This window comes from Belonocnema kinseyi, chromosome 1, assembly GCF_010883055.1.
Source record: "Belonocnema kinseyi isolate 2016_QV_RU_SX_M_011 chromosome 1, B_treatae_v1, whole genome shotgun sequence".
Taxonomy (NCBI): domain Eukaryota; kingdom Metazoa; phylum Arthropoda; class Insecta; order Hymenoptera; family Cynipidae; genus Belonocnema; species Belonocnema kinseyi.
In genome coordinates, this window is record NC_046657.1 from 173407331 (window position 1) to 173432030 (window position 24700).

The window sequence follows — 24700 nt, forward strand, 5'->3', positions numbered from 1 at the left end:
GTAGAGAATTTCAGAATCATAAATATAGACAACTTGAGATAGTTATAACAGCTGCATTTTAACTATTTTAAACCTCTGTAAATACAATCTAGGAACTGTTTTTGGGGAGAATTTAAGGTTGCAGGCTAAGGCCTGAACTTTATAAATTGCCAATACGTGCGATGACAAAGATAAGTTTTAAGCGGTGTACAAAATTAATTTAAGAAGCCTAAATAAACGAACGATGTCTCTCCAGTCGATACTAAGTTTAGAGCAATTCAAGATTACGACGTAACAAGCATTCTAAATGCAAAGAATAAATATCCGAGCGCGAATCGCGGGAATTAAAAGACGCGCGCCCCAGGCGCGCTCAAACTTGCGAGCCACGGGCACAGCGCACGGTGAAAATGTGCCCGCGACAATAAATAGTTCATTTACGAATTATTTGATTACAAAGTAACAATTAAGAGATAAATGTTTTTGAAACTTTGCAATAATTTCTGAGCTTTTAGTTTAAATTAAGAAATGTAAGGCAAAATATTTATTATTCTGATCAACCACGCGAGTAAAATTCAAAAATAAATTTTTTCAATTTTGAAATTATGGGGTTCTCAATTTAAAAAATTGGGATATAATTTAAATACACAGTAATATACATAAATTTCTATAAAATATTATATAAAAAATTAAATAAAAAATAATTTTATTATATAATTTTATCGTTTCATTATAATTTATTTAATTCATCATTAATTACACAAACATAGAAATTTATGAATTATTGTTTACTTAAATTAATAATCGTGAGGGAGGCGGTATTCCTATAACATTTAACTATACATCTAAAAACTCCAAATCGCTAATTATTCATGCGAGAACGCTGTACGATCATATTTATTTAAAAAATTAATTATTTTAAATTTCAACTAAATATGTTTATCAATTAAAACTTTTAATGTCTTGAAACGTATAGTTTCATTTAGTAGAATTTCTACCGCTTTTTTCAAAACAACAAAATAATATTATTCATAGACAGTAAATTTTAATTGCAAAATGATTAATTTTTTCAATAAAAGATGGCAGCTAAAAATATTTATTACGATACAATTACATTTTAATTCAATTTAGAAGTAAATGTTTTGCATCTACATATTTTCTTGATGCAAAATTTATTCAAATAAATGATTCATTAATTGAAAATAATAAATCAAAATTCTCGATATAAAATTTGTATTTTATATTTTTAAGTATTTAGTATTTGCCGACTTAGTATCGGCTATTTGGTGGACTTGTTCGACGGGTGAAGATTGCAGGGGCAAAGTAGTTGGTTGGTGCGATTTTCGGGTTGAGACGCATGGGGGGATCGGGCAATTTTCGCCGGGAGCGCCTTCTACAATTAGTTCCTCAAACTATACACGTGCCGCCTCTAGGCTTATAATATCTTTAGTAGCAGCACTGGACGGACCACTGTGAAAGACCCAAGCGGCCCTGCAACACCACGTTGGTAGGCGACCATGCGTTGACTAGAGAGGCGAGACAGCCACGTGGTGGCGACGTTGTTAGGCGATCAGACTTCAGTACAAAGTACTTCAGTACAAAGTAATGTAATGTACATTATTCAATTATTCAATATTTTAGTATTGCAGTTTTTTACATTGTGTGTATAATGTACAAAAATGTTGATTGATACTTTTTGCAGTATAGAAATTTATTAACATCATGCACAAGGTACAAAGGTAAAATACGGAAATGATTTAAGTTGGCGTTTACAGTTTTCACCGTCCAATTATCGGTGTATCATCAGGACAGATAATATTTTGAGACAGGATATTTTTTTATAAAAAAGTTAGGTGCATGTTACTGTAGGAATGCTGTATAAAATATAAAGTTTTACATGTAAATGAGGATGAGTAGAATGTTTAAAGTTTGCAGACATCAGTTTGCAAGAAGTTTTCGTTGAGATTAGTGCATTCGAAACATTGGGTTGTAAATACTTTCATGCTACAAATGCTACAAATAATGCTACATAATGCTACAAAGCATTATGTGAAATCTCATTTTCTCTTCAAATGAATTGTTTACAATTAAAGTTAGATGACTTATAGGGCTTATACGCTTGTAGACCAGGGGTGTACTACTCAAAAAATCACGAGATATCCCGTCAGAAATCAGCACGGAATCTGTAAGAATTTGCGTAAGGCAATGTATGTCGTAAAAATCAAAGTAGGAAATCGTCAGCGAAGCACGTTCGTGAAATCGTTTGACCTAAACCGAAAATTCGTACTCTTCCGATGGGTTTTGATAGAAGTCGTTAAGCATTCGTAGCAGTCCGTAAGCACTTTGAATAGGACCGCAAGGAATCATTGGGATTCATGTTAAAAATCGTAGAGAATTCGCGCGGAATCGCTGCTAAGACCGCATGACATTGGCCAATCTCGGACCTGCGCAGTATGTATCGTCATCAGCTGTTCGCCACAGAAAAAACTTTGTTGTTATTTTTCGCCAGTGCTACTGTTCGTTTAATTATTTAATTTGTCGTTCTTTTAACATCAAAAAATAAGAAATCAGTGATAAATTAACTATAAAGTTTTGTGATGCTTTGAAAGTAGTAATTCGTGACGACTTTCATATGAGATACATAACCAAATTTTTTATTATTTTATTATTTGGAAATTGAAGTGTTATTGTAATTGAATTCCAGGGATGAGGTACGATTTAAAAGATCCTATTTTTCTGCTCCACAAATAAAAGTATCAACGTAAAATTTTCGTAACGATTGATGAAATGTAATTAATAATGTGTCGGAAATAACAAAGTATTTCATGATTGAATAAAAAAAACTTAATTGAACAGAATGGTGATCCATAATTTTTTAATGGGAAAAATTGTCGTGAAATATCTACCATGTAATTTGTGAATAATAATGCGACAAATTGTTAAAATAACAGGTCACTAAAAACAATTTGACAAATTTGTGAAACTGACTGTAAAAACTGATTGCTTCCATATTTGTATTTTTTATTTAATAAAACAGCTTTATGTTTTTGAGAGAGAGGTTTGTAGTCACCATTTCTACGTGAAGTTAACTATAAACAATTGTTATTATTCAATTTAGTATATCACGAAATATTCATGTATTTCAAAAAATTATAATTCTTGTCAGAAATAAATTGTTCTTATCTGGAAATACTTTCAATTATTGTGAGAGTGATCTTAATAACAATTTATACAAAAGATTAATAAGTGGAATTTTTAAACATTTTTGGTGGAAAATTTTTGAATTTTTGGTTTTGCGATTGCGGATTTTTCTTCATCATCCGAATTTATGTATATATTCTTAATAATAAAATAGGTTTGATCAAATTTGCTAGATTACAAGAAGTGTTAATCTGACAAGCAAAGTAAATACACCAATTCAAAGCTTTGGCACGCTGGCAGTGAAAAGATTTTTTTTATATAACTGCTTAAACTTTCTGTAAGAAGATTTGCAATAACTATTCTCATATAAAATTAACAATAAAAAATGGTTTAAAAAATGTTTTAAGCAACATATTTCAATAAGAGATTTTTTTCAAATTTGTATTCCTCTCAATCATTTAAGCTACTGATATCTTAGATATTTTGGGAAATGGTTAATTATTTTCCGGGCCAAAGTCTTATATTTGTTCATTTCATTTCTTGAAAAAATCGATCAGTGTTTTCTTTTAACAAATATAATGAAGAATATATAATTTTTCCGAATATGTACATAAATTCAGATGATAAAGGAAACATCGAAAAAGAAAAAACCACAAATTCCAAATTGTTTCAAAAAATTATTTATAACAATTTCAATCGTTGTTTTATAAAAATCGTGACTAACAATCACTCTCACAATAACTTACAGCGTTTTGATCAAAATTAAATTTCTTGCCAAAAAATTACAATATCTAGATATGCCCTCCCCCCCTTGATAGAGTTCTTCCGAGAATTGACGCCGTGCCTCAAGTAACAGTAAAAGGAGCTGCGCGGGGTGAGCGGTGGTCGCTCTGGCGTGAACAAACAAAAGCGTTTTCTACGAAACGGCTCCAGCTCTAATAAATCCTATATCAATAACGTGGGAGATAGACTTACGAACTTCTTGCTTAAAGTTACATATATATGCATAATATAAATCTAACTAAAACTCATATTATTAATAAATATTGATAAAACCCACATTCGTCTTTCAAAAGTTAATCAGTTACAGACGTCGGCAACGACAGACAGACACCAACGTGAAAACTATTTTTTCTCATTCAGGGGGCCTCAAAACGTCGAGCTTCGATAGAATCCGCGAAAGTCATTTTTCACATTAAACCATGTAATGCTACTTTTTTCTATCTAAAATAAAATTGAGTGGTCTCTCTAAATAGCGCACTATGGACCCTAATAAAATGAATTTAGTTAAATGAAATAGGTAACTCAAGATAACATTTAAAGGAATAATTTATACACATAACACAACTGAAATTTTTGGACGCCAATCCTTGCATGGGACAAAGATACATCCCCTTAACCGAGCTGTGAGAAAAGATAAAGGTAGCGGAACCTACGTTCCGAAGGAGATAGGTAAACTCACTGAACGACTGGACGTTTCAGGATAAAAGATAAAAGGAAATCCCATCAACTTCAGTCAAAAAGATATACCCCATTTTCAAACGAACAATAGAGTAAAATAATAAAAGGCAAAAGTAATAAAATAACTTAAAATGAACAAAGGTAAACCAAAACAAAACAACAACAAAACGAATTAAGGTCGATACAACTAACTAGCTCAGTCTAACAATAAAACATGGTAGAGGGGGGGGATACGTAATTACAAAGCTCACATGGTTAATTAAAATATTTGAAAATATTTATTCCATATCTCAGTAAAGTTAACATATAATACACCACAGAAGGAAAAGAAAACAATAACAACAACAATTACGTAAAATCTCACAGGAGATAGCATATCAATTAACTTTGAAGGGTCAAATACAATAAATACCTGATAACAGGACATGATCTAGTGTAGCGACATTTCTGAGATAGCACAATATTAAAAATGGTATTTAAAAATCACAAGAAAAAGATAAAATTAGCTCGCATACAAAAAAACTAAAGCTCTATTTCAACGGATAAATTAACGAAAGGTTCGTGATCGGCAATAATAAAATAGACGCGATAGTAAAAGACGGCACACATTTAAAAAAAGGGTATATATAGCAGCTGAAAAAGCTCGCCGTATACAATTGTACAATAAACATGCCTAACATTACCGACATGGAGAGAGGTCAAAATATCGTTAGAGGCGTTGCATGATAAAAATAATAGAATATTACAAATCGGTCAAAGATATTAAAATTAAAAGTAGCACAGCAACGGAGTAAAATAATATAGACGGTAGGGCGGATTCGGTAATATTTTAAAAGATAAAAATATTTTTGATGACATAAAAAAATCGAGCATAATATAGAAGATAAGGCAAGGTCGGTAACATAAAAAAAATAATAATGAATGATTTCAAAAAATTAAATTATTCTTGAGGGCAATATAAAGGGATTAAGAAAAACGATATAAACGATATTGCGGGATCGGCAGCATTTCAAAAGATAATTAAAGTAAAATTAGCCTTAAAAGCATTACAAGTCATTTAGAAATATTTAAAAACATTTAAACATTAAAAAAAATTCCAAAGGAATCGCTAATTTCGAAGAGATCGATCATTTCCTTTTAAAAAACACAAACAGGATAAAAGAATTTCTGGGGTATCACCAAAACTCGAGAGTTAGTAAATTAGAGAGGATCGGTAATTTTTGATAAATTGATATATGGGGATCGGTAATTGTGGAAAAATCGATACTTTCTGGAGGGAAACAAACATGATGAAAGAGTTTCAGGGAAGTCACAAAGTTCACATGGGGATCATCACTGACTCGAAAACTAATACAATTAATTCTGGAATTTCGGCACTCAGGATTATTTTAATATTTTTATAGGCCCATATTTATAAAATCAGGAAATACACACAAAAAAACAATAAAACCATAAAATCAAATAGTATAAATAAAAAAAAAGATGATTTAGCCAAGGACTACTAAAATTACATCGAAATAATTCTAAAAGAACCAACAATACTAAGACTTGGCTAAACCACAAAAGGAAATCAAATCCTACCTTGAAAGCGTTGGGAAGGATCGGCAGTCGAACGTCGTGTTTTCGCGCTGAGTACACAGACGCTAAGAAAGAATTTTCGCGCTTTATGGTGTATTAATTAAACGGCAGGAATCACATGATTAGGGGAAGAGCTGGTGCGCGCGGACTTAATTACTATAATTTGCTACGATCGGGAGAAACACTGCCGATGAGGTTCGCTTCTGATTAGTCCATCTTAACGTCCTGCCCTTTCTTCGTTAGTCCTTATCAGCCGCCGTTGGGGAAGGGAGAGATTCCGAACTCTCTCGAACGGGAGGGAGTTCGACGCAAGAATCGTCCCATGCATACTTTTCAGGGCTGGCTGTGTTCTGGTATCGAGGTGGAGAACGAGGAGCCCCTTTTCTTCGTACTGCAGGTGTGCAGTGAATACACTTTTCCATACGTCGAAACCAGTCATCAATCCAATCCTGCCACTTTTCTTCTGGAAGATCTGCACACGCTTGATCTAACGCCCTCAAAAGGTCAGTTTCGTTAGTAAATCGACGCCCTTTTAGTTGTTTTTTTACTTCTGGAAACAAACCAAAGTCGCAGGGAGCAAGATCTGGACTGTGAAGAGGGTAATCTAGAATAGTCAGTCCAGATTTGGCCTAAAAAGCTACTGTGACCTTCGCTCTGTGAGCCGGTGCATTGCCGTGGTGGAATAGCCAGGTGCTGAGTCGAGATTTCGGCTGATGTTTTTGAGTTAGTTTATGACTTGGGGTAAACATACCTGAGTGTACCAGGAAGAGATTACTGTACGCAGGTTTTCCAGTACGACCCTATCCACAATGCCGCATTTTCCAAAGAATACTGCAATCATTCTTTTGTTTACAGATCGAGTCTTCCGCATCTTCACTGGAGCATCCTCATCTTTAAACAGTCAGATCTTATTTTGTGATTTTGTTCGAACGTCGTAATAATACAGCCAGGTTTCGTCGCCTGTTATAATACTATTTACATCCCGAGAAGATCCCGATTCAAATCTTTTTAGCATTTTTTGGCACCACTTTACTCTCGCTGCCATTTGCTCCTTGGTTAAAGCATGCGGTACACATAGAGTACAAACCTTCCTAACATGTAAATGTTCATGCAGAATTCGATGGACTGCTGGTGCACTAATGTGTAACATTTGTCTATCTGCCGGTACGTGATTCTTCTATTATCATTCAGTAGATTATTCACAGACGCAATGTTTTCCGATGTCACCACTTCCGGCGGTCGACCTGAGCGCGAGTCGTCCGCGAGACCGAAATTTCCCCTTTCGAACTATTTGTACCATCGGAAAATTGTTATGCGATGCGGAAAATCCTTACTCAATACCGGAGACATTTCCTCAAAATTTTGGCCTACACTTAAACCGCGAGAAAAGTTGTATCGAATTTTCCCACGATATTCTTTTTTTGTCCACGATGTCATTTCTCAATCGTTCCGGACTGCGTGCTTAGACTGTACTGAGACCTGAGTGAACAGGTTCCCTCTTCCTAATTTTTGATGCTCTTTCTAATGAAGCAAGGGTCATCTCTCTTCTTCTAATAGGTTTCGCGTATTGCAAAACTTTCGTAGCGCCCTACGTAGTAATCACCTCGGTCGATCCTCATCAGGAACGTGCCTTGGATCTCAGACGACCAACAGAAATAACTCACTCTATCCTTATGGGTAGAATTGTCGGATCTACCCTGGATGTCAGAGGGATACTCCTTAAAAAAAATAAACAATCAACTCTATCCTTAATGGCCGAATGATATATTCTACCTGGATGTCAAAGTGATGTTCAAAATGATTTAAAAAAAAAATCCAGAAACTTATGTGGGGACCGGGGATGCGGAGATTTGCTGAAGGTGAAGGTGGTGATGGATCCAATCGCTTGTTTGTGTTGGTAGCGAAGATCTGCAGGGCTTCTCACTCGAGACCACGGAATTAAGAAATTTGACAGAACAAAAAAAATTAAAACAGCCCTAAGTTCTTAAAATTAAACTTCAAATCATGCCATAAATGAACACAATAGTAAAATAAAAATAAAACAGAAAATAAAATAAATTAAAAACAAAAGGTAGGAGTGCCGAATTTTATACTCTCCGTGTGAACACGAAGGCATTTTATTTCAGAAGATTTACATAAACTTGAATTTGTGAGTTGCAGAAAATCTGTAACGTCACAACCAATACCTTCTCATTAGGATGATAATGTAAAAATATGATGTTTAAGCAGTGATTGCGTCACTCGAACATTATACACATTGTCCGACTCCGCGCTTCGTAATAACTACTCCCGATTCCGCAAAAAGTATTCCGGTGGGTGAATGTCAGAATTCACCAAAATCTTTAGGATTCACACGAATTCATTTGTTTTGATCAAAGGATTTCAAATAAATCCTGAGTGATACGCCCCTCGGTTGTAGACTTTTACTTGGATAGTGCAAGAATCGTGAAATTAAACATTTACAGTACAAATATTCCAAAAATGTAATGTTAGCGTAGTAAATAAGTAGTTAATTACAATCCTTATCGAAAATTGGTATATTGCATAACAAAAGCTTAAAAAATCAATTTGATTTTAGAAAAATCTGATTTGTCGATCCAAGAATGTAAAAATAATATTTTATTTAAATAAGAGTTACAATTTTAACGTAGTAATGATTTTATTGAAATGATTAGCATTATATTACAATCTTCAATTATGATTCTCACGAAAGAATATCTTTTTTCTATAAAAAAACGGGTATTCTCATGCAGCATCCTCATTAGAGTTGGGTAGTAACTTGTTAAAGTAACTAAGTTGCTGAAAAGTTATTTTATTTGTAAGTTTTATTATTAAGATTTTTTCAATAACCTCGAACAATAATTGTAATTACTTTGAAGTTACTTTGTGTTTTTTGTATGAATATCACCTATTAAGAGAGTTTTATGTCTTGAACATTCAGCTATGTTTTTGCAAATTCGCATTTTTTGGTTGAATTCAACTGTGATTTCAAATTGAAATAGCTATTGTCTGAAATAGTACTTGAATAGTACTTGAGTTCCAAATCCTGTATATTGACCCTCGTAGAACTCACGAGGCAGACTCCCTGGAGCGCAGTGAATTGCTCGCAAATAATAACCCTTTCATTCTTGTGAGATGCAGACCAGTCATAAAACTGAGATTCATGAAAATCGGCTAATATTTGCAGTAATTATGGAAACATTAAACTGTATACAAAAGTGTACCCTTTGCCGAAAACATGACATCTACTCCCTCAATCTGAATAATGAGTATTCAATTAAAATGTTTTGATTAAGAAGTCTTATTAACTTCGAATAATAAGCCTCAGTAAATTAATGATCAGTTTTCTAGTTATCCTGTGAGAAAATCTAACTAAAGCAGTTAGTAAACGACTTTGCTCGATAAAAATTATCATTTTCATTTTGTGCACTTAAATTCCAAATAATGAACATTGAGATTAGATGAAGATGTTCATATTAAATTCAAACAGAAAATGAGGGTGAGCGGTAAATACTTTATCGATATATAAACGGGTAAAATTATTACAATTGATGTTTTTTACACATGTAACAGCATCCTTGAATTGCAGATTTGCACACCTTTGTGTTCGATAAATATCACTTCGCGAGTTTCAAAATTCGAATTTAGGTATTGGGAACATATTTAAATTGAAAAGAAACACCGTATTCTTGTAATGACTCCACCTACTTTTTGCAGGTAGGCCTTCAATCATGATATCATTTTCACATAATCTTTTTAAAGCATGACAATTCATACTTCAAAAACTGCTGTCCACATTATTCTCATTTTCCGAGAGCTTTATTCACACTTATGGAATTTTCATTTCAGCTCTTGTGGCATTTTTCAAAACCTTAAAATTTTTATTCATAATGTTAGTTTTTACGAAGAAACCAAAAACTACGCATATATAGTTATGAACAGTAATCAATTCTTCAAACAGCTATATTTGTGAGCTTGCATAATTCATTATTTGGTAAGTTAAGGCGCGGGAAAAAATTAAAAAATGTACGAAATAACAACTATCTAGCATTATCGAAGAAGAAGATACTTACAGCTATTATAATTTTTACAAATATTTTTTTACAACATTTAATTAATTAATAAATGACATCTAGTAAAAAGAAGGCAATGTTTAAATATTTTAGGAAACCCTCATTCTTCTGGCATAATTCAATTTCAATGTTATTAACAGCAATAATAAGTTGTGAAAAAGTTCTTTACCTTACTCTAATGGAAAATTGAACAAAAATCGTACAATGTTTGAGAAAGATAGTATTTTCTACAATTATTTTAAGGGAATATTATTAACAATAATAATTAATTGTTTAAACAGTCATGCTTATACAAATTAATTGAGTATAAACTCACTCTTTTTGAAAATGGGACTAAAAGTGCAACATTTTTGATTATTTAGCGATTTAGCGACTCCAATCTCAGAGAGAAAATTGCTAAAAACAATAATAAATTGTTTACACAATTTATGCCAACAAGTAATTAACTGTGTAAAGAAGTATTGTATGTATGAAAACAAAATGTATAAAAACGTCTTCATTTCTAATGGAAAATGTGTGTTGCACTTCATGGGCCTTGTGCCACCTCTTAGCATAATTTTTTCCAAAACCGAAGAAACGAAGGTGTGTATGAGTATGGGTATGTGTAAATATACAAAGGTGTGAAAATCTGCAATTGAAGAATGCTGTTACATGTTTCAAAAACATAATTGTAATAATTTTGTCCAATAAAATAGAACAATAAAATATTTGACTGGGAAACTCGATCGGTTTATCCTTATAAGTTTCTTTCGATAAAAAGAACTTTGCTGTTTGAAAGCCATACAAGATTATCGCAACAACTGTTTAAATTTTATCGAAACATCGACAATGCAATATTAGACGCACAAAAAATAATAAAAAATCGAAAATTCTAATTTGCGTGCACCACAAAAAGATGCATAAGACAAAAGTTTTTCATAAAAAAAGAGCTACAAATATGATATTCATTACAGTTTGATAGGATCCGTATTTTTTGGTTTCTTCGTAAAAACTAAGATTCTAAATAAAAATAAAAAATGGTTGAAAAATGCCACAAGAGCTTAAATAAAAATTTTACGTGTGTGAATAATGCGCTCAGAAAATAAGAATAATATGGACAGCGGTTTTTGAAGTACAAATTGTCATGCTTTGAAAAGATAATGTGAAAATTATATAAAGATTGAAGTCTACCTGCAATAAAAGTAGGTGGAGTCATTACCAGAATTCGATGCTTTTTTTTAAATTTAAATATTTTCCCAAACTCTGGATTTCAACTGGGAAACTTGCTAAATGTCATTTACCGAACACAAAGGTATGAAAATCAGCAAGTCAAGGATGCTTTTACATGTGTAAAAAACATTAAATGTAATAATTTTGCCCTTTTATATATCGATAAAGTATTTATCACTCACCTTCATTTTTTGTTTGAATTTAATATGAGCATCTTCATCTAATCTCAATGTTCATTATTTGGAATTTAAGTGCACAAAATCAAAATGATAATTTTTATCGAGCGTAGTCATTTACTAACTACTTTAGTAAGATTTTCTCACAGGATAACTAGAAAACAGATAATTAATTTACTGAGGCTTATTATTCGAAGTTAATAAGACTTCTTAATCAAAACTTTTTAATTGAAAACTCATTATTCAGATTGAGGGAGTAGATGTCATGTTTTCGGCAAAGGGTACACTTTTGTATATAGTTTAATGTTTCCATAATTACTGAAAATATTAGCGGATTTTCATGAATCTTTTTTCAATTTCTTCAAATTATGCCAATAAACTAATTCTGCTAATTAAAATTGAATCAAGCCATACCTTCCTGATCTCAGTTTTATAACTGGTCTGCATCTTACAAGAATGAAAGAGTTATTATTTTCGAGAAATTCACTGCGCTCCAGGGAGTCTGCCACGTGATTGTCACTGCAATTTTTCTCTATTGTTATCTCCAATTTTATTATTAAACAAAATATAAACATTTTACCCAAAAACAGGCTTCATCCAAGCCGAGAGACTAATATTGAGAGGACGTGTGCAAGAAATGAGACCAAAATATTCAAAATTGCGGAAAAAATCTTACATTCCTTTTTATAACTCTAACAAATAGCCTTAATAATTTTCGTGTGTCCCGGATTTCGAGCAGATAATCTTTCAACCTCATCGACGAGAGGATTTCTTTTTCTTCTTGATTCAAAGACCCTCAGGGATAAATTCTTTATACTCTCCGACTTTCTGCCTTGGATTCTGCTACATGATATCAATTTCGGATGTGGTTTGCAGTCGTAATTGCTTCTGCCCAGAATGAAGCTGGAAGAGCTGCTTGGATCAGCATACACCTTGCCATTTCCACCAGGGTACGATTTTTTCTTCCTGCCAATCCATTTTGTTGCGGCGTGTACGAAACTGTCAGACTTTTTCCTATTCCGCAGGAATCCAAGTAGTCATCGAACTTCTTGCTGCAATATTCTGTTCCGTTGTCGGTCTGTAAGTTTTTTATCTTCTTACCAATTTGAGTTTCGACTGTTTTGTGTTTTTGAAAAGCTAGTTTTACGTCAATTTTGTTTTTTATAAAAGTACCTCTCCCCAATTAGTACAATCGTCGATAAATGTGACAAAATACCCTGACGCTCCCATTAACTCTTTTCTCATTGGACCGCAAATATCTGGATCGACGATGTTCAGTGGCTCAGTACTAGGGACAGATCCTTTCCGAATGGAAGTATTGGTTAATTTTCCCTTCAAACATGTCTCGCAGGTTGGCAGTCTACCGCCTCGGTGAATCTTAATTCCCATTGCTTCCTCTTCAGCGATGAGCTTGTTCAAGTCTCTCTCGTTGAGGTCACCCAACCTCTGATGCCACATTTCACGATCTGATAGGTTTGACTCTGTCGTCGCTGCGGCAGTTTCTACTTGTTCATGAACATAGTATAGATAATTAATTCTATCCGCGTAGATTTTAGGATTTCCGTTGGGGTCAAATACTATTGCGTCCTTCCTTCAAAAACGAACTTCGAACCTATTGTCTATAATTTTTCCAAAAGATAATAAATCAGAACGTCAGTCTGGGACGAACAAAGTGTTCCCCAGCTTTATTGATTTAGATTCATTATTCCAACATTATTTAATGCTCACTGTACCTTCATCTTTTATTCCAGGTTGACGCATTATTCGAGACATTCACGGAAAAGAAATTCGAAGCACACAGGTTCTCGAACTTTTCTATGAAAGTACACTAGTGTGAAGTGCATCCGCTATCCAAATACCACGCACGTTTACTCGCACAGGTATTCATCTTCAACGTCAACTGAGGAGACCGATCAGCTGATTTGGCGGTAACCAGGTAACATAGCTCTTCTTCTGTACTCGCATTCTGCTCCGCGTTTCGGCGTTTGAAATAGCGATCCGTTGCCTTGAGCACGACCTTTTTGCACCGAAATCATTTAGATAGATGAACGTTTATTTTTCGGCCTGCTGGCTTCAAAAAAAAATTGACTTGCTTACACTTCCATTTTTACTGAATTTTATTACAACTACCTCTTAAAAATTAACATCCATCCACACCTTATATCTAATCCGCTCGATTTTATAGCCTAGCCTTCCTTGCCTCGCCTCGCACGCATGTTGCTATTTTCTCGCTATACCTTGCATTGCCAGCCTCTGCCTCCGCGGCTAACACCTAATACTTATCTACTATTTACAGTATTTACAGTTTTCTTACACCTACTTTCTTTCCTATTGACAATCTTTCCTTCTTCGCTCTCTTTTTTCGATCTTGCCCAGCACCCCCTTCACACGTGCTACTGCCCTTTTGCCCCCCTCCCTTTCATGCAACAATACCACCATGCTTATCCCACTCCTTTCTAACTCTTCACACTCCACCAACCAGTACTCAACTTTTGCATCCCCCTTCCCGCACAATTCACACATTCTCTTCTCTCTAGTAAGCCAGAACCTATTAAAATCCTCCATGCCACCGCATCTCATTCTCGCTATAAGTTCCTGACTTCCTTGCTCTCCTTTCTCACACAAATATTGCGCTCTCTCCCTTGGCATAATCCACACATAGTTCCCGTTAAAACTTAACTCTCTTATTCACTCCTCTCCTTCTGCCTTCTCTTTTTCTATGCTATTCTTTTAAACCAATTCATATACCTTCCTTCCTCGTGCATCCTTCTTACTTCATCCATCTGCAATCCATTCATTCTAATACCTTTCCCTTTCCGCCTCCATCTTTACACCCCTACGTCTGTCCTCCTCCCACAAAAACTCCCTAACCTCCTTACAAAATAATCTGCCAAAAACCTCTTCCCCAGCCCCCACGCCTGCCTCATTACCACATTTGCCCTTCTCACCCTGTCTTTTATATAACTATCCACTCCCCCATTCCTTCGAAACAGGAAGCCCAGGTACACAAACTCTTTCACCTCCTGTACAGCTTTTCCCTTGCACTTCCACTCCCCTATCTCTCCCACCTCCTTTCCTGAACATCATAACCTTCCACTTGTCCGCATTTAACTCTAACCTATTTTTGTCCAAGTATCTTCTCAACCTCTTCATCATCTCCTTTAAAGCCTCTTCGCTCTTTGCCAGCAGCACTATGTCATCTGCATATGCGAGTGACCATATCCTGACTCCTCCTACCCTAACTCCTACTACCACTCCGTCCACTAGCTTACTTTCCATATCCGCGATCAAAATTGCAAAAAGCGTTGGGCTAAGCGGACACCCTTGCCTCAACCATTCATCCAAAATCCCTCAGAGATTCCCTCCCCTCCATACAACCTATCTTTCATCTCTTCATATACCTCCCTTACCCTCTCGATCAGGCCTTTCTTGACTCCCCTCTCTTCCATGGCCTCCCACAACCTCCCCCTATCAACCAAAGGGAACGCGCCTTTTTGATATACAAAAAAACGCGTCCACTTTGGCACCCTTTTTCGTTAGTTCTCTATCCACCACATGCTGCAAGACTTAAATATTGTCAATAGTACTCCTTCCCTCCTTAAAGCCCGCCTGCTTCTCCGGCAATATTCCTTTCCCCTGAACATCCTTCCACAGCCTGCCTGCCGACACCATCGCGTATATTTTGTACGCCGTATTCATTAGCGTAATTCCTCTATAATTTTGCCGTCTCTCCCTATCCTCTTCTTTATAAAATGGTACGATCAACCCCTCTCTCCCCCCTCTTGGGAATCCCTCCTCCCTCCATACTTTGTCCAGTACCCTCTTCAGACTCTCCCGTACAGCTTGCGTGCCAAACAGTCACGCTTCATACTCTACCTCGTCTAGCCCTGCTGTCTTCGATTTTTCAACTTCCTTATCTGCTTTTCTAGTTCCTCGTCATTTAGCTCCTCTCCATCTAACTCATACGTTCTTCTAATCCTCTCATCTCTCTTCCATGTATCTTATCTTCCACACGCCCCCTTCAGTCTTTACACTTCTCAATTCTTCTTCCAGCTCTTTTTCCTGTTTTCTTCTTACACATCACCATAAACTTCTTTCTCTTTTCTACGTACTTCTCCCTTTTCGCGGTTCCTTCCTTCCAAATCCTGTACTTCTTTCTCATCTTTCTCTTCATCATTTTACATCACATATCCCACCACGGCTTCACCATTCCTTTCTTCTTCTTCCTCATACCTTCTTTTGCACACACCCTATCACTCCTGATACTTCTCTATCGCTTCTCTCGCCCATGCTACCCTCTCCCCTAACGATTCTTCTTTCGCTCCCTGCCTCCCGTCCTCCCTTTATCCACAAACTAAATGGCTGATGACCTGATTTCACCCACCCTTCCACTGCGAATTTCTCTAACTCCTCCCACCATTGCATATTCATGATCAAATAATCTATCATCGATACCCCCATCTTACTCACATACGTGTATTCACCCTCTTCGTTCCCTGATACCATACCATTCGCCACCGCCCAGCCTTTGTCGTCCATCCAGTCTCTTAGAGTCTCCCCCTCTTTATTATCTTAACCTTCGATTTCCATTGGAAGCTCTCCCCTTCCCGATACAGCCCCCCCCCCATTCTCGCATTAAATCCGCTCCTAGTACCACCATAACTTCATCTCTCTCTCTCCTAGTAAGTCTTCCACCCTTTCTTTAAACCTTTCCATTCCATCCTTATTGTACACAGTCACAAAATTATACGGTACCCCTCCTGTCTTAACTGTTCTCATATGCGCACCCTCCCCCTCTCCATGAACTTCTTCCTCTAATTCATTCCTAACCCCTGTTATAATTCCTTCAGTAGCCCTTCCTTTCCTCTTTCCTCTGATCGCCTCCTGTAGCCTCCACCTATACCCCCTTGGCAAGATTGGATCTTCTCTATCCCATTCCTTTCTCTCTAACCATGACTCTACCAGTCCAATCACATCATATTCCTAAATATACCTCCAGAAATCCTCATCTTTATATTTTACCCCTGCTACGTTCCAGTACAGCAACTTTAACACTCCTCCACCCTGCTTTACTCCCACCCTCCTACTTCCTACAAAACAAATTCCCCTCCACTTCCTTCAATACCTCCTTCTACTCACCCCATACCCACATTTTCTCATACATTTTTATTTTCCGATACCCTACATTCGCCACTCTCCCTGCACTCCTCTCCTTCCCAGCCCTGCCATTGAGCATTCTCAGCACATCCCTTCCTTCCTCATCATATCCTGATCGATGAAAACTGTCCTGTCCTTTATTCTATTTTTGTTACGCATTCTCCTTTCTTCCCTCCATACTAACTTTCTCCACCTTGCCTTTAACCCACCCTCTGCTCGGTAGCAGGGCTTCCTCTCCATCTCTTTCTTCCCCGCTCTTTAGCTTCAGTCCTCTTATTACAATATTATTTCTCATCTGCCTTCTCTCCACCCTCAACTCCATTACCCTTATCCTTTTTGTACCGCTCTCTCCTCCTTTTCATTCCTACGCTCCCCTACTTTCTCATATATCATATTGTCCATCCTCTCTCAAATACCTTCCTTCTCGCCCTCCCCCTGTCAACTAGTTCTATTTCCGACCTGTCCTCCACCTTCTCAAGCCTTCCCCTCCCTTTTTTCCACACTCTAATCTCTTCTTCCGCCTGCTTAATTTTATCATTTTCTTCCTTCCTTACCGACACCACCTCCCTCTGCTATCCTTCTACTTTCCCCCTCAGCTCTTTTACCTCCTTTTCCCATCTCTCATTTCTTACCCTCAGGTCCTTCCTCATACCAGAGCACACACAGTTGTCCGTCGTGGCCTTCTGGCAATTTCTTTACCGCCTATTTCACTATCAGCACTGCCTGTACTCTCGCTAACCACCTCCCGCTCTTCAGTCGATAACAGTGACCTATCAATGCAAAAATTTGGGGCTTACTACCCCAAAATTTCCCTTTCTTTTCACTATTTCACCACTTACAGCACCTGCAGAAACATTATTCTCTCCCCTAACATACCCCAGCATTAGGAGAACCACCCTTGTTCACCATAAAGGCCAAAACTCTTGACCATAAAACTAACCCACTCCCTTGCCAACCTAACTTCACTTTTCCCATTTAGCCAAATCTCACCCAACGATTACAATGAAAATTAATTTTTAACTCCCCAATTTACCCCTCACAACCCTACTCACCTCCTGGACTTCCACTCTCACACTCTGCTAACACCTTCCACACAAACTCCGTAAAAACTTCTCACCACCTGTCACTGCCACATTCTCACTACCGCCACCAACATGCAAGTCACCGAGAACATTTAAATTTGATGGATTACCAGGGTTTTTGCGAAAATTCTCCTTTCCTTTGAAAACATTCGTACACAGTGCACCTTGCACATTTTCTCGAACTTTGCTTCTACGCGCGTCCCACTCTTCAAAGAATTTTTAGTTTTAGAATTTCACCTGCACTTCCATTTCTTCAAGCTTATCCACAACACCGAAAAACGAACGAATATAATCACGAGCATCTTGCTCCTCTGTCATTTTTTGTAAAATTATCTGTTTCAGAGTAGGCTTGCCTTCTACGCTGGTCCAGTCGACTGTCAAGTTAATTGTAGTCTGATCCAGACTTCTCGCAATGTTTCAGTTTTTAATCTGCTTGTGTTCCGAAGGGCTGATCGACAAAATTAAATCAGCTTTCGCCTTTGAATCCATCGCATTCCATGTTTCAACCTCCCTAGCAAATGCTTCTGTTGGGAGGTGGTCATTTCTAAGCATGACTTCAGGCTTCACTTTGTCCCCACTTACATAACCCCATGCACCGGTTTTATTAGGAGAGCTTGCATATGAAGCTTCCATGTATCATAATTATCTTTATTTAGTGGCTCAATACGCGCATTCAATACGGAACTCATTCTTTAAGCAGAGAGGCACTTTAACCGTTCTTTTTCGAACTGAAACTCCCTTTTTCAGACCTGCGTTACGTATTTTTCAGTCAATTCGAAAAAATGTATGCACAAATGTTTTTTTAATAACATTATTTTTCAATTAAACGTCCCTGAACCCATAACCTGTTGACGTTAGAGGGTGAAAACAGTGAACAAAGTATGTTTACTTGAATAAAAATAGACATTTATTCATACGTTATAACACAACATGACAGATAAACAAAATCACTAGGCAACGAATCCAAGGTACGAAAAGTAGTCGATTGCAACCGATTAGGTCCGAAACCTGTTATCCTGTTGAGCTAGTGCTCACGGGTGTTCATACCTGCAATTTCATCCTCAACAGATTTAGAAAACAGATGGGGCATTGCGAAAATTATTTATTATTTCTTTTATACAAAACCTGGAAGACTTGGTAGAGTCATGGAATTTTGAAAAAAGTTGTGGAAAACCTAAAAAAATCATAGAATTTTGTAAAAAATCACAGGGTTTTTTTATTGAAAGATCAATTTCAAAGACTTCTTCTTAGATGAGAATTCTTTTTTTATAGAATATTTAACCATTTCTTGAAAATTCGTCGTATTTTAGAAATATTTTGTAAATATTAGGAAATCCTTTAAACCTTTAAAATATGTTTAATCACTTCAAAACTTCTAAAATCCTAAATATCATTTTAACTGGCCCGAACGTTTTAAAATGTTTTAAATTCTTTTCAATTTTTCTGAAAAAAACTAAGTTTTAAAAACAAAAAATCCTATAACCTTTCATGCGAATTTGAAGAATATTCTTTCATTGAAACCTTTCTAAATTCTCAAAAACCTTTTAAACTTGTCGTTCGAAAACCTGACTGATTGCATTCTGTATGAATATCATTTTAGTGGATGTTTTCAGTCTGTTCTTTGCTAAGATGGCAACCAATTTTGAACGAAAACTTTATGAAGAGAATATTTAAAAGATTTCAAGATAATACACATATTTTTATGAGGTTCCTGGGAAATTGAAAAAAAATTTTTTATTAGTTTTAAGATAATGTTCAAAAACCTTTCAAAAGAATTCGAAAACTTGTAAAAAATTTTCAAAAAAGATTCTGGAACATTTTAAGGCAATATTTATAATTTTGCACAGTTTAATTATTTTTGAGAATTTCGAAAGGTTTCAAAAAAATAATTTAAAACAAATTTTTTTACATTCTCTTCAGAGAAGGTATTAGATTTGTGTAAAATTTGACCCCCCACCCTTCCGTTTTTGTAAAATGTCGACGTTTTGAGACTGAATTTAAAAAAAAGGTTTTTTACTAATATGTCTGCTTGTCTGCCTGTACGTGTGCCTGTCCCGAACAAGTCTTATCAATTATTTTAGTATATCACGGTGAAATGTTATAGAAAATAAAAAATGTTGATCGAAATTTAGTTGTTTTTTTGTTGTTCATAATTACAAATATATTTTTTTCAATTGATATTTATCAATATAAAATAAATCTCCTTGTTTGAAATTTTATCTTTTGTATCGAAAATTCAATGACTTAGTTGAAAAAAAAAATTTTTTGGTTTGCAAACTTAACTATATTTTTCTCAACATCGTTATTTTTTGGTACAAAATTAATCTTCTAGGTTGAAAATTTATCTTTTTTTTTAACTGTTATCTTAAAATTAATTTTTCGTAACAAATATTATCAAATTTTCCTATGAATCTTAAGAAAATCCACTTCAAGCCATTCAAAAGGCTAATTGAGCATGTTATTTATTATTATCTTTATAAATAAAGTAAAAGATCTGGAAAAGTCATGAAATGTACAAAAAAGTTCTGGAAAAAATGACAAAATCATGGAATTTAAACAAAATGACAGGAGTTTTGTGTAAAAATTTATTTTTTTATTTGAAAATTCGTTCTTTCATAATTGAAAATTTAACTATACATTTTTTTTCATTTTAATCGATCTTTTTTAATTATAAATTCAACCATTTTGTTTAAAATTTTGAAATATTTTTTAGCAGAAAATTAATTTTATAGTTTAAAAATTTAACTTTTTGTCTATTTAAAGAGTTTAAAATCATTTTAAATTTTCTCGAAAAATTGATTTTTGAAAAGAAAAAATCTTTTTAAATATTCCTATGAATCTTAAGAATATTGTCTTGAAAATACTCAAAATTGCTAGGAAGTTTCTAAACTTCCTTTTCGAAGTCTTAAAAAATCTAAATTTTGTTTTCATTTTTTAAAAATCTTTTGTAGTTAAACATTATTTTCGAGTCTTTTAAATACTCTAAAATATCTCTTAAAATTGGTCGATTTTTTAATAATTTTGTAACTACAAAATTACGACATTTTTTTTAAGATCTTAAAATCCTTTAAACTTTGAAATGTTAAAAGAAACTTTAAGTTTAATTTAATTACAATTTATCCATTTAAATTTTTTATTTCATAATTGCCCGGAAATCGTGAAATCTTAAAAAAATAATTTCATTTTTCCTAAAAAAAAAATGAAATTTTGAAATAACATTTTGGAACCGTTCAAAGAATTTTGAAATGTTTCCAGAAAATAACATTTTCTCCATCAAATTCTTTAGGAAGTTTTTAATAATATAATATTAGTGTTTACTTTTTATTTTGAAAAAATAATTTGTAAAGAATGATGTAAAATATTTTGAAAACATTTTACGCATTTCAAAGATTAGACGACTGAAGAGTTCCGAAAAAGAAAATTTAAAAACCATCCTTCCCTGGCAAAACTGGAAGTAAAAGTGTGTATGTTGTTTTCAAAGCGCACTATTTAGTAAAATGATAGTGGGTGGGCAGAGAAGAATCTTCGAGTTTCGTCACCTCTACCTCACAGAACCGATGGAGTTTCCGAGAAATGTAATTTCCCAAACAAATGGAATAAAAATAAAACATCAACTCTTTAATACTTTTAGTACTTTTTTTATATAATTTACCAAATATTAGGAAAAATTAGATTGAGTGTAAAAGATATGTAAGACTTTAAGGTTTTTCTAGGAAATTTTAATATATTGGATACAGTTTTGGAAAACTATTCACGTTTTAAAATATCTTTAATCTCTTCTCAACTTCTAAAATTCATTCATAATTTCTAAGCTGGTTCGAATGCCTTCGAGATTTTTTTTTTACATTTTTAGAAATTTTCAGAGAAATCTTACAAAAATGTTCGTAACCTTACAAAATTCTTAAGAGGGTTCTAAATTCTTTCAAAATACTGAAAAAGATGTACGCTTGGTTTAAATTTGTTTGAAATGTTTCAAAATTTAAATTATTTTAACATTAACTTGACATTTTTAAACCTTTGAAATATATTTTGAAATATTTCAGTTTTGCAGCTCAAAATTTTAATTGCCCTAAAATATTGTAAATTCTGTTCCAAATAAATAATTCTAAAGTCTAAATGATTATAAACTTTCCCAAAAACCTTATCATCGGTACCGGTTACTATTTTTTATCGATACCAACTGTTTACAAATTTTGTAAACTAAGATGTTGTAAGTTTTTGTCAATTTTTTAATTTGTCTTATCTCTTTAAATGTGTAAAAAATTAACAAATTGTGTACTGCGGTAGCAAAATATTAAGAACAGCATTATTTCCCAATATAAAAATATAAAATGAATATAATATTGCAAAATCATATGAAATTAAAATGTTCTCCTTTATTTAGAAACTTTGAATTAAAGAACTGATATGGTGCTGTAAATTCGTAATATATATTGATAGACTTAATTTACAGACAGTTATATCTTAAAATGTTTTTTTGAGTGACTGACAACATTCTTAAGAACTAAAAGAAAATCTAGCTGTGAGAATAAAAACCGAACCCATTTTGAAAAGCAAAAAAAACCGGATTCATTTTGGAAAGAAAGTCGGCTTTCAAAAGTCAACAAAATAAAAATGCATTGTTTTTTATTAAGAGATCTACAAACGTCTTCTTCTTTTCTTGCATTGTTTATGACACCAAAATATCAGTTTATGTCGAACAATTAAAAAATATATAAATGAAAAAACAACTATTTTTCATTTCTCTAATTAATTACTTGCTGGGTATATAACTTTTTTTATTTTCAAACAATTGTCTCTCATTATAATTAAATTTTGTTTTAAATTAATAAAATCTGGCTCTTAATTCTGCACTTTTAATTTTTTTTAACAACGGTAATATAAAAAATAAAAATAATGAGTCTGATGGTAAATAATTATGCACTTCTGAGTTAGTGCTAATATAACTCCTCAAACAGAAACTTCAAAAGTAAATCAGTTCAGAAATAGCGCGCATGTTTTTCACAATCTCTGAGATTGTCTTATTCCATTAGATCGGCAATCTCCCACCTCATCTCTGCTATTATGCAGCAAGACGTGAGGTGGATGCAAACGGTAAAACAAAACGAAAGGCTGAACATAAGAACAAAAGGCGCATGCATCCACGCAGCACAAAGATAGGTGGAGCAAGAGAGTTTACGTTCAGACAGCACATTGTTAATAGAATAGGTGTACTATCTGACGCTGGAAGAAATCTAGAGCGGAGGTAGAGGTTGGTCAGAGAGAATAACAGTTTTTCTCTGACCTATGTCGACTCTTCCGAGACCTGCCTAAAGCAGAGGAGGTTACGGCATTTTAGAGAGAAGTCTTGCAAGTCTAGAAACTACTAAATGCAGTGGCTGGCAGAAGGACGCACAGTGCTCACCCTAAAAAAAGACAACTTGTCTGGCCCTAAAAATTACAGGCCAATAACTTGTATGGAACCGCTGTATAAGATCTTCACAGGCGTCCTACATGATAGGATTGTTCTGACCATCGGAACTGTGTTCCAAGAAAAGGACGAACGCGGTTCAAAGAAAGGCGTAGAAGGATGTGGGGAAAAGCTGCTGATCAATAGGTGAGTCTGCAAAGACGCATCATTCTACCAGCGTTACCTATCGACGGCCTGGATTGACTATCGGAAAGCTTTTGACTCAACCTCCCATAGACATGATGACATGCATAGACATCTTAAGCCTTCTCCTATTTTGCCTCACACTACTGACACTATCTCTCGAACTGCGCTATTCGTAAGGGTACTTCTGTGGCACACCTGACTATCGAAAGCATAAGTTCACTTGTGTATTTTACACGGATGAACTCAAAATCTATACTAGAAATGCAGATAAGCTGAATCTAGCTTTATGGATTGTCGAAAACTCCACTCGAGAGATTCGAATGGAGTTTGGGTTAGAAAAATGCACCAAGATTCATTCCTCTCGCTCGTCGACAGAAGCACTAAGCTCTCCGATGCAAATAAAAACGTCTTATCTGACAGATTTGGCCTTCCGAACTGACAGCAAAGAACAAAGTATCTGAAAAGAACATGAAATTGCCAATGATAACTCCAGAGTGTGTCTTGCACACACCACCACCTAGGACACACACTATCTCGTTGTCTAACTCTCACGGCGACGGTATACATCCAAAGGCACAATGCGAAGTAAGCCTGCTTTATTATCATGTACACCATCTATCCCAAAGCCGCGAGGACTGATTTTATTTCTCTTGTACTAGCAGCGCCATTTCTGTTTTGCAATATGAGTTTTATATGTCTATGTCCGTACATGACCAGAGAAAAAGCTTGTGGATATAGCTTATCTGGTTTAAAATTACTGCGGAAATTGTAATAGTAAGAGTTTTTTCTCTATCGGAAATACACGATAGAGAAAAGAGCAAACATTAAATTTTGTTTTAAGCTCGGTAAAAATGCGGTTAAAACCTATGACTTGATGAGCCAAGTATATGGTAGTAAGTGTTCAGTCCGCCCGATGGTTTTTAAGTGGTTTGGACGATTTCGTGATGGGCGAGAAAGCCTTGACGACGATGAGCGCGCCCCGCCGCCCAAAAAGACTCGCAACGAGAAAAAAATTCAAAAAGTGGGAAAAGTTCTACGATATGATCATTGCGTATCTACGAGGCTTATCGAAGTGATGTCTGAAATACCTAAAAGTATTGTACTTTGCATTTTGACCGAAGATTTGGGCAAATGGAAGGTCTGCGCCTGCTTCGTACCGCACAGTCTAACGAACGACCTGAAAGACTCAAGGGTTGAGCACTGCAAGGATATGAAAACAGCAGCTGATATGGATTTAGAATTCCTCCTAAA

The 24700-nt window shown here is 34.9% G+C and overlaps 1 protein-coding gene across 2 annotated transcripts in view; it reads right to left on the minus strand.

Moving 5' to 3' along the window:
- Window positions 1-24700, minus strand: part of LOC117170676 (thioredoxin-like protein 1) — a 69198-nt gene that overhangs the window by 4950 nt on the left and 39548 nt on the right. Inside the window, exon 4 of one of the 2 annotated variants that reach the window (XM_033357624.1) lies at window positions 23423-23906. The exons of the other annotated variant lie outside the window; for it this stretch is intronic. Within the exon in view, the coding sequence (XP_033213515.1) occupies window positions 23705-23906 (202 nt within the window). The 3' untranslated portion in view covers window positions 23423-23704. Of the gene's footprint in view, window positions 1-23422; window positions 23907-24700 lie in introns of those variants that run through there. 2 annotated transcript variants of the gene reach the window in all.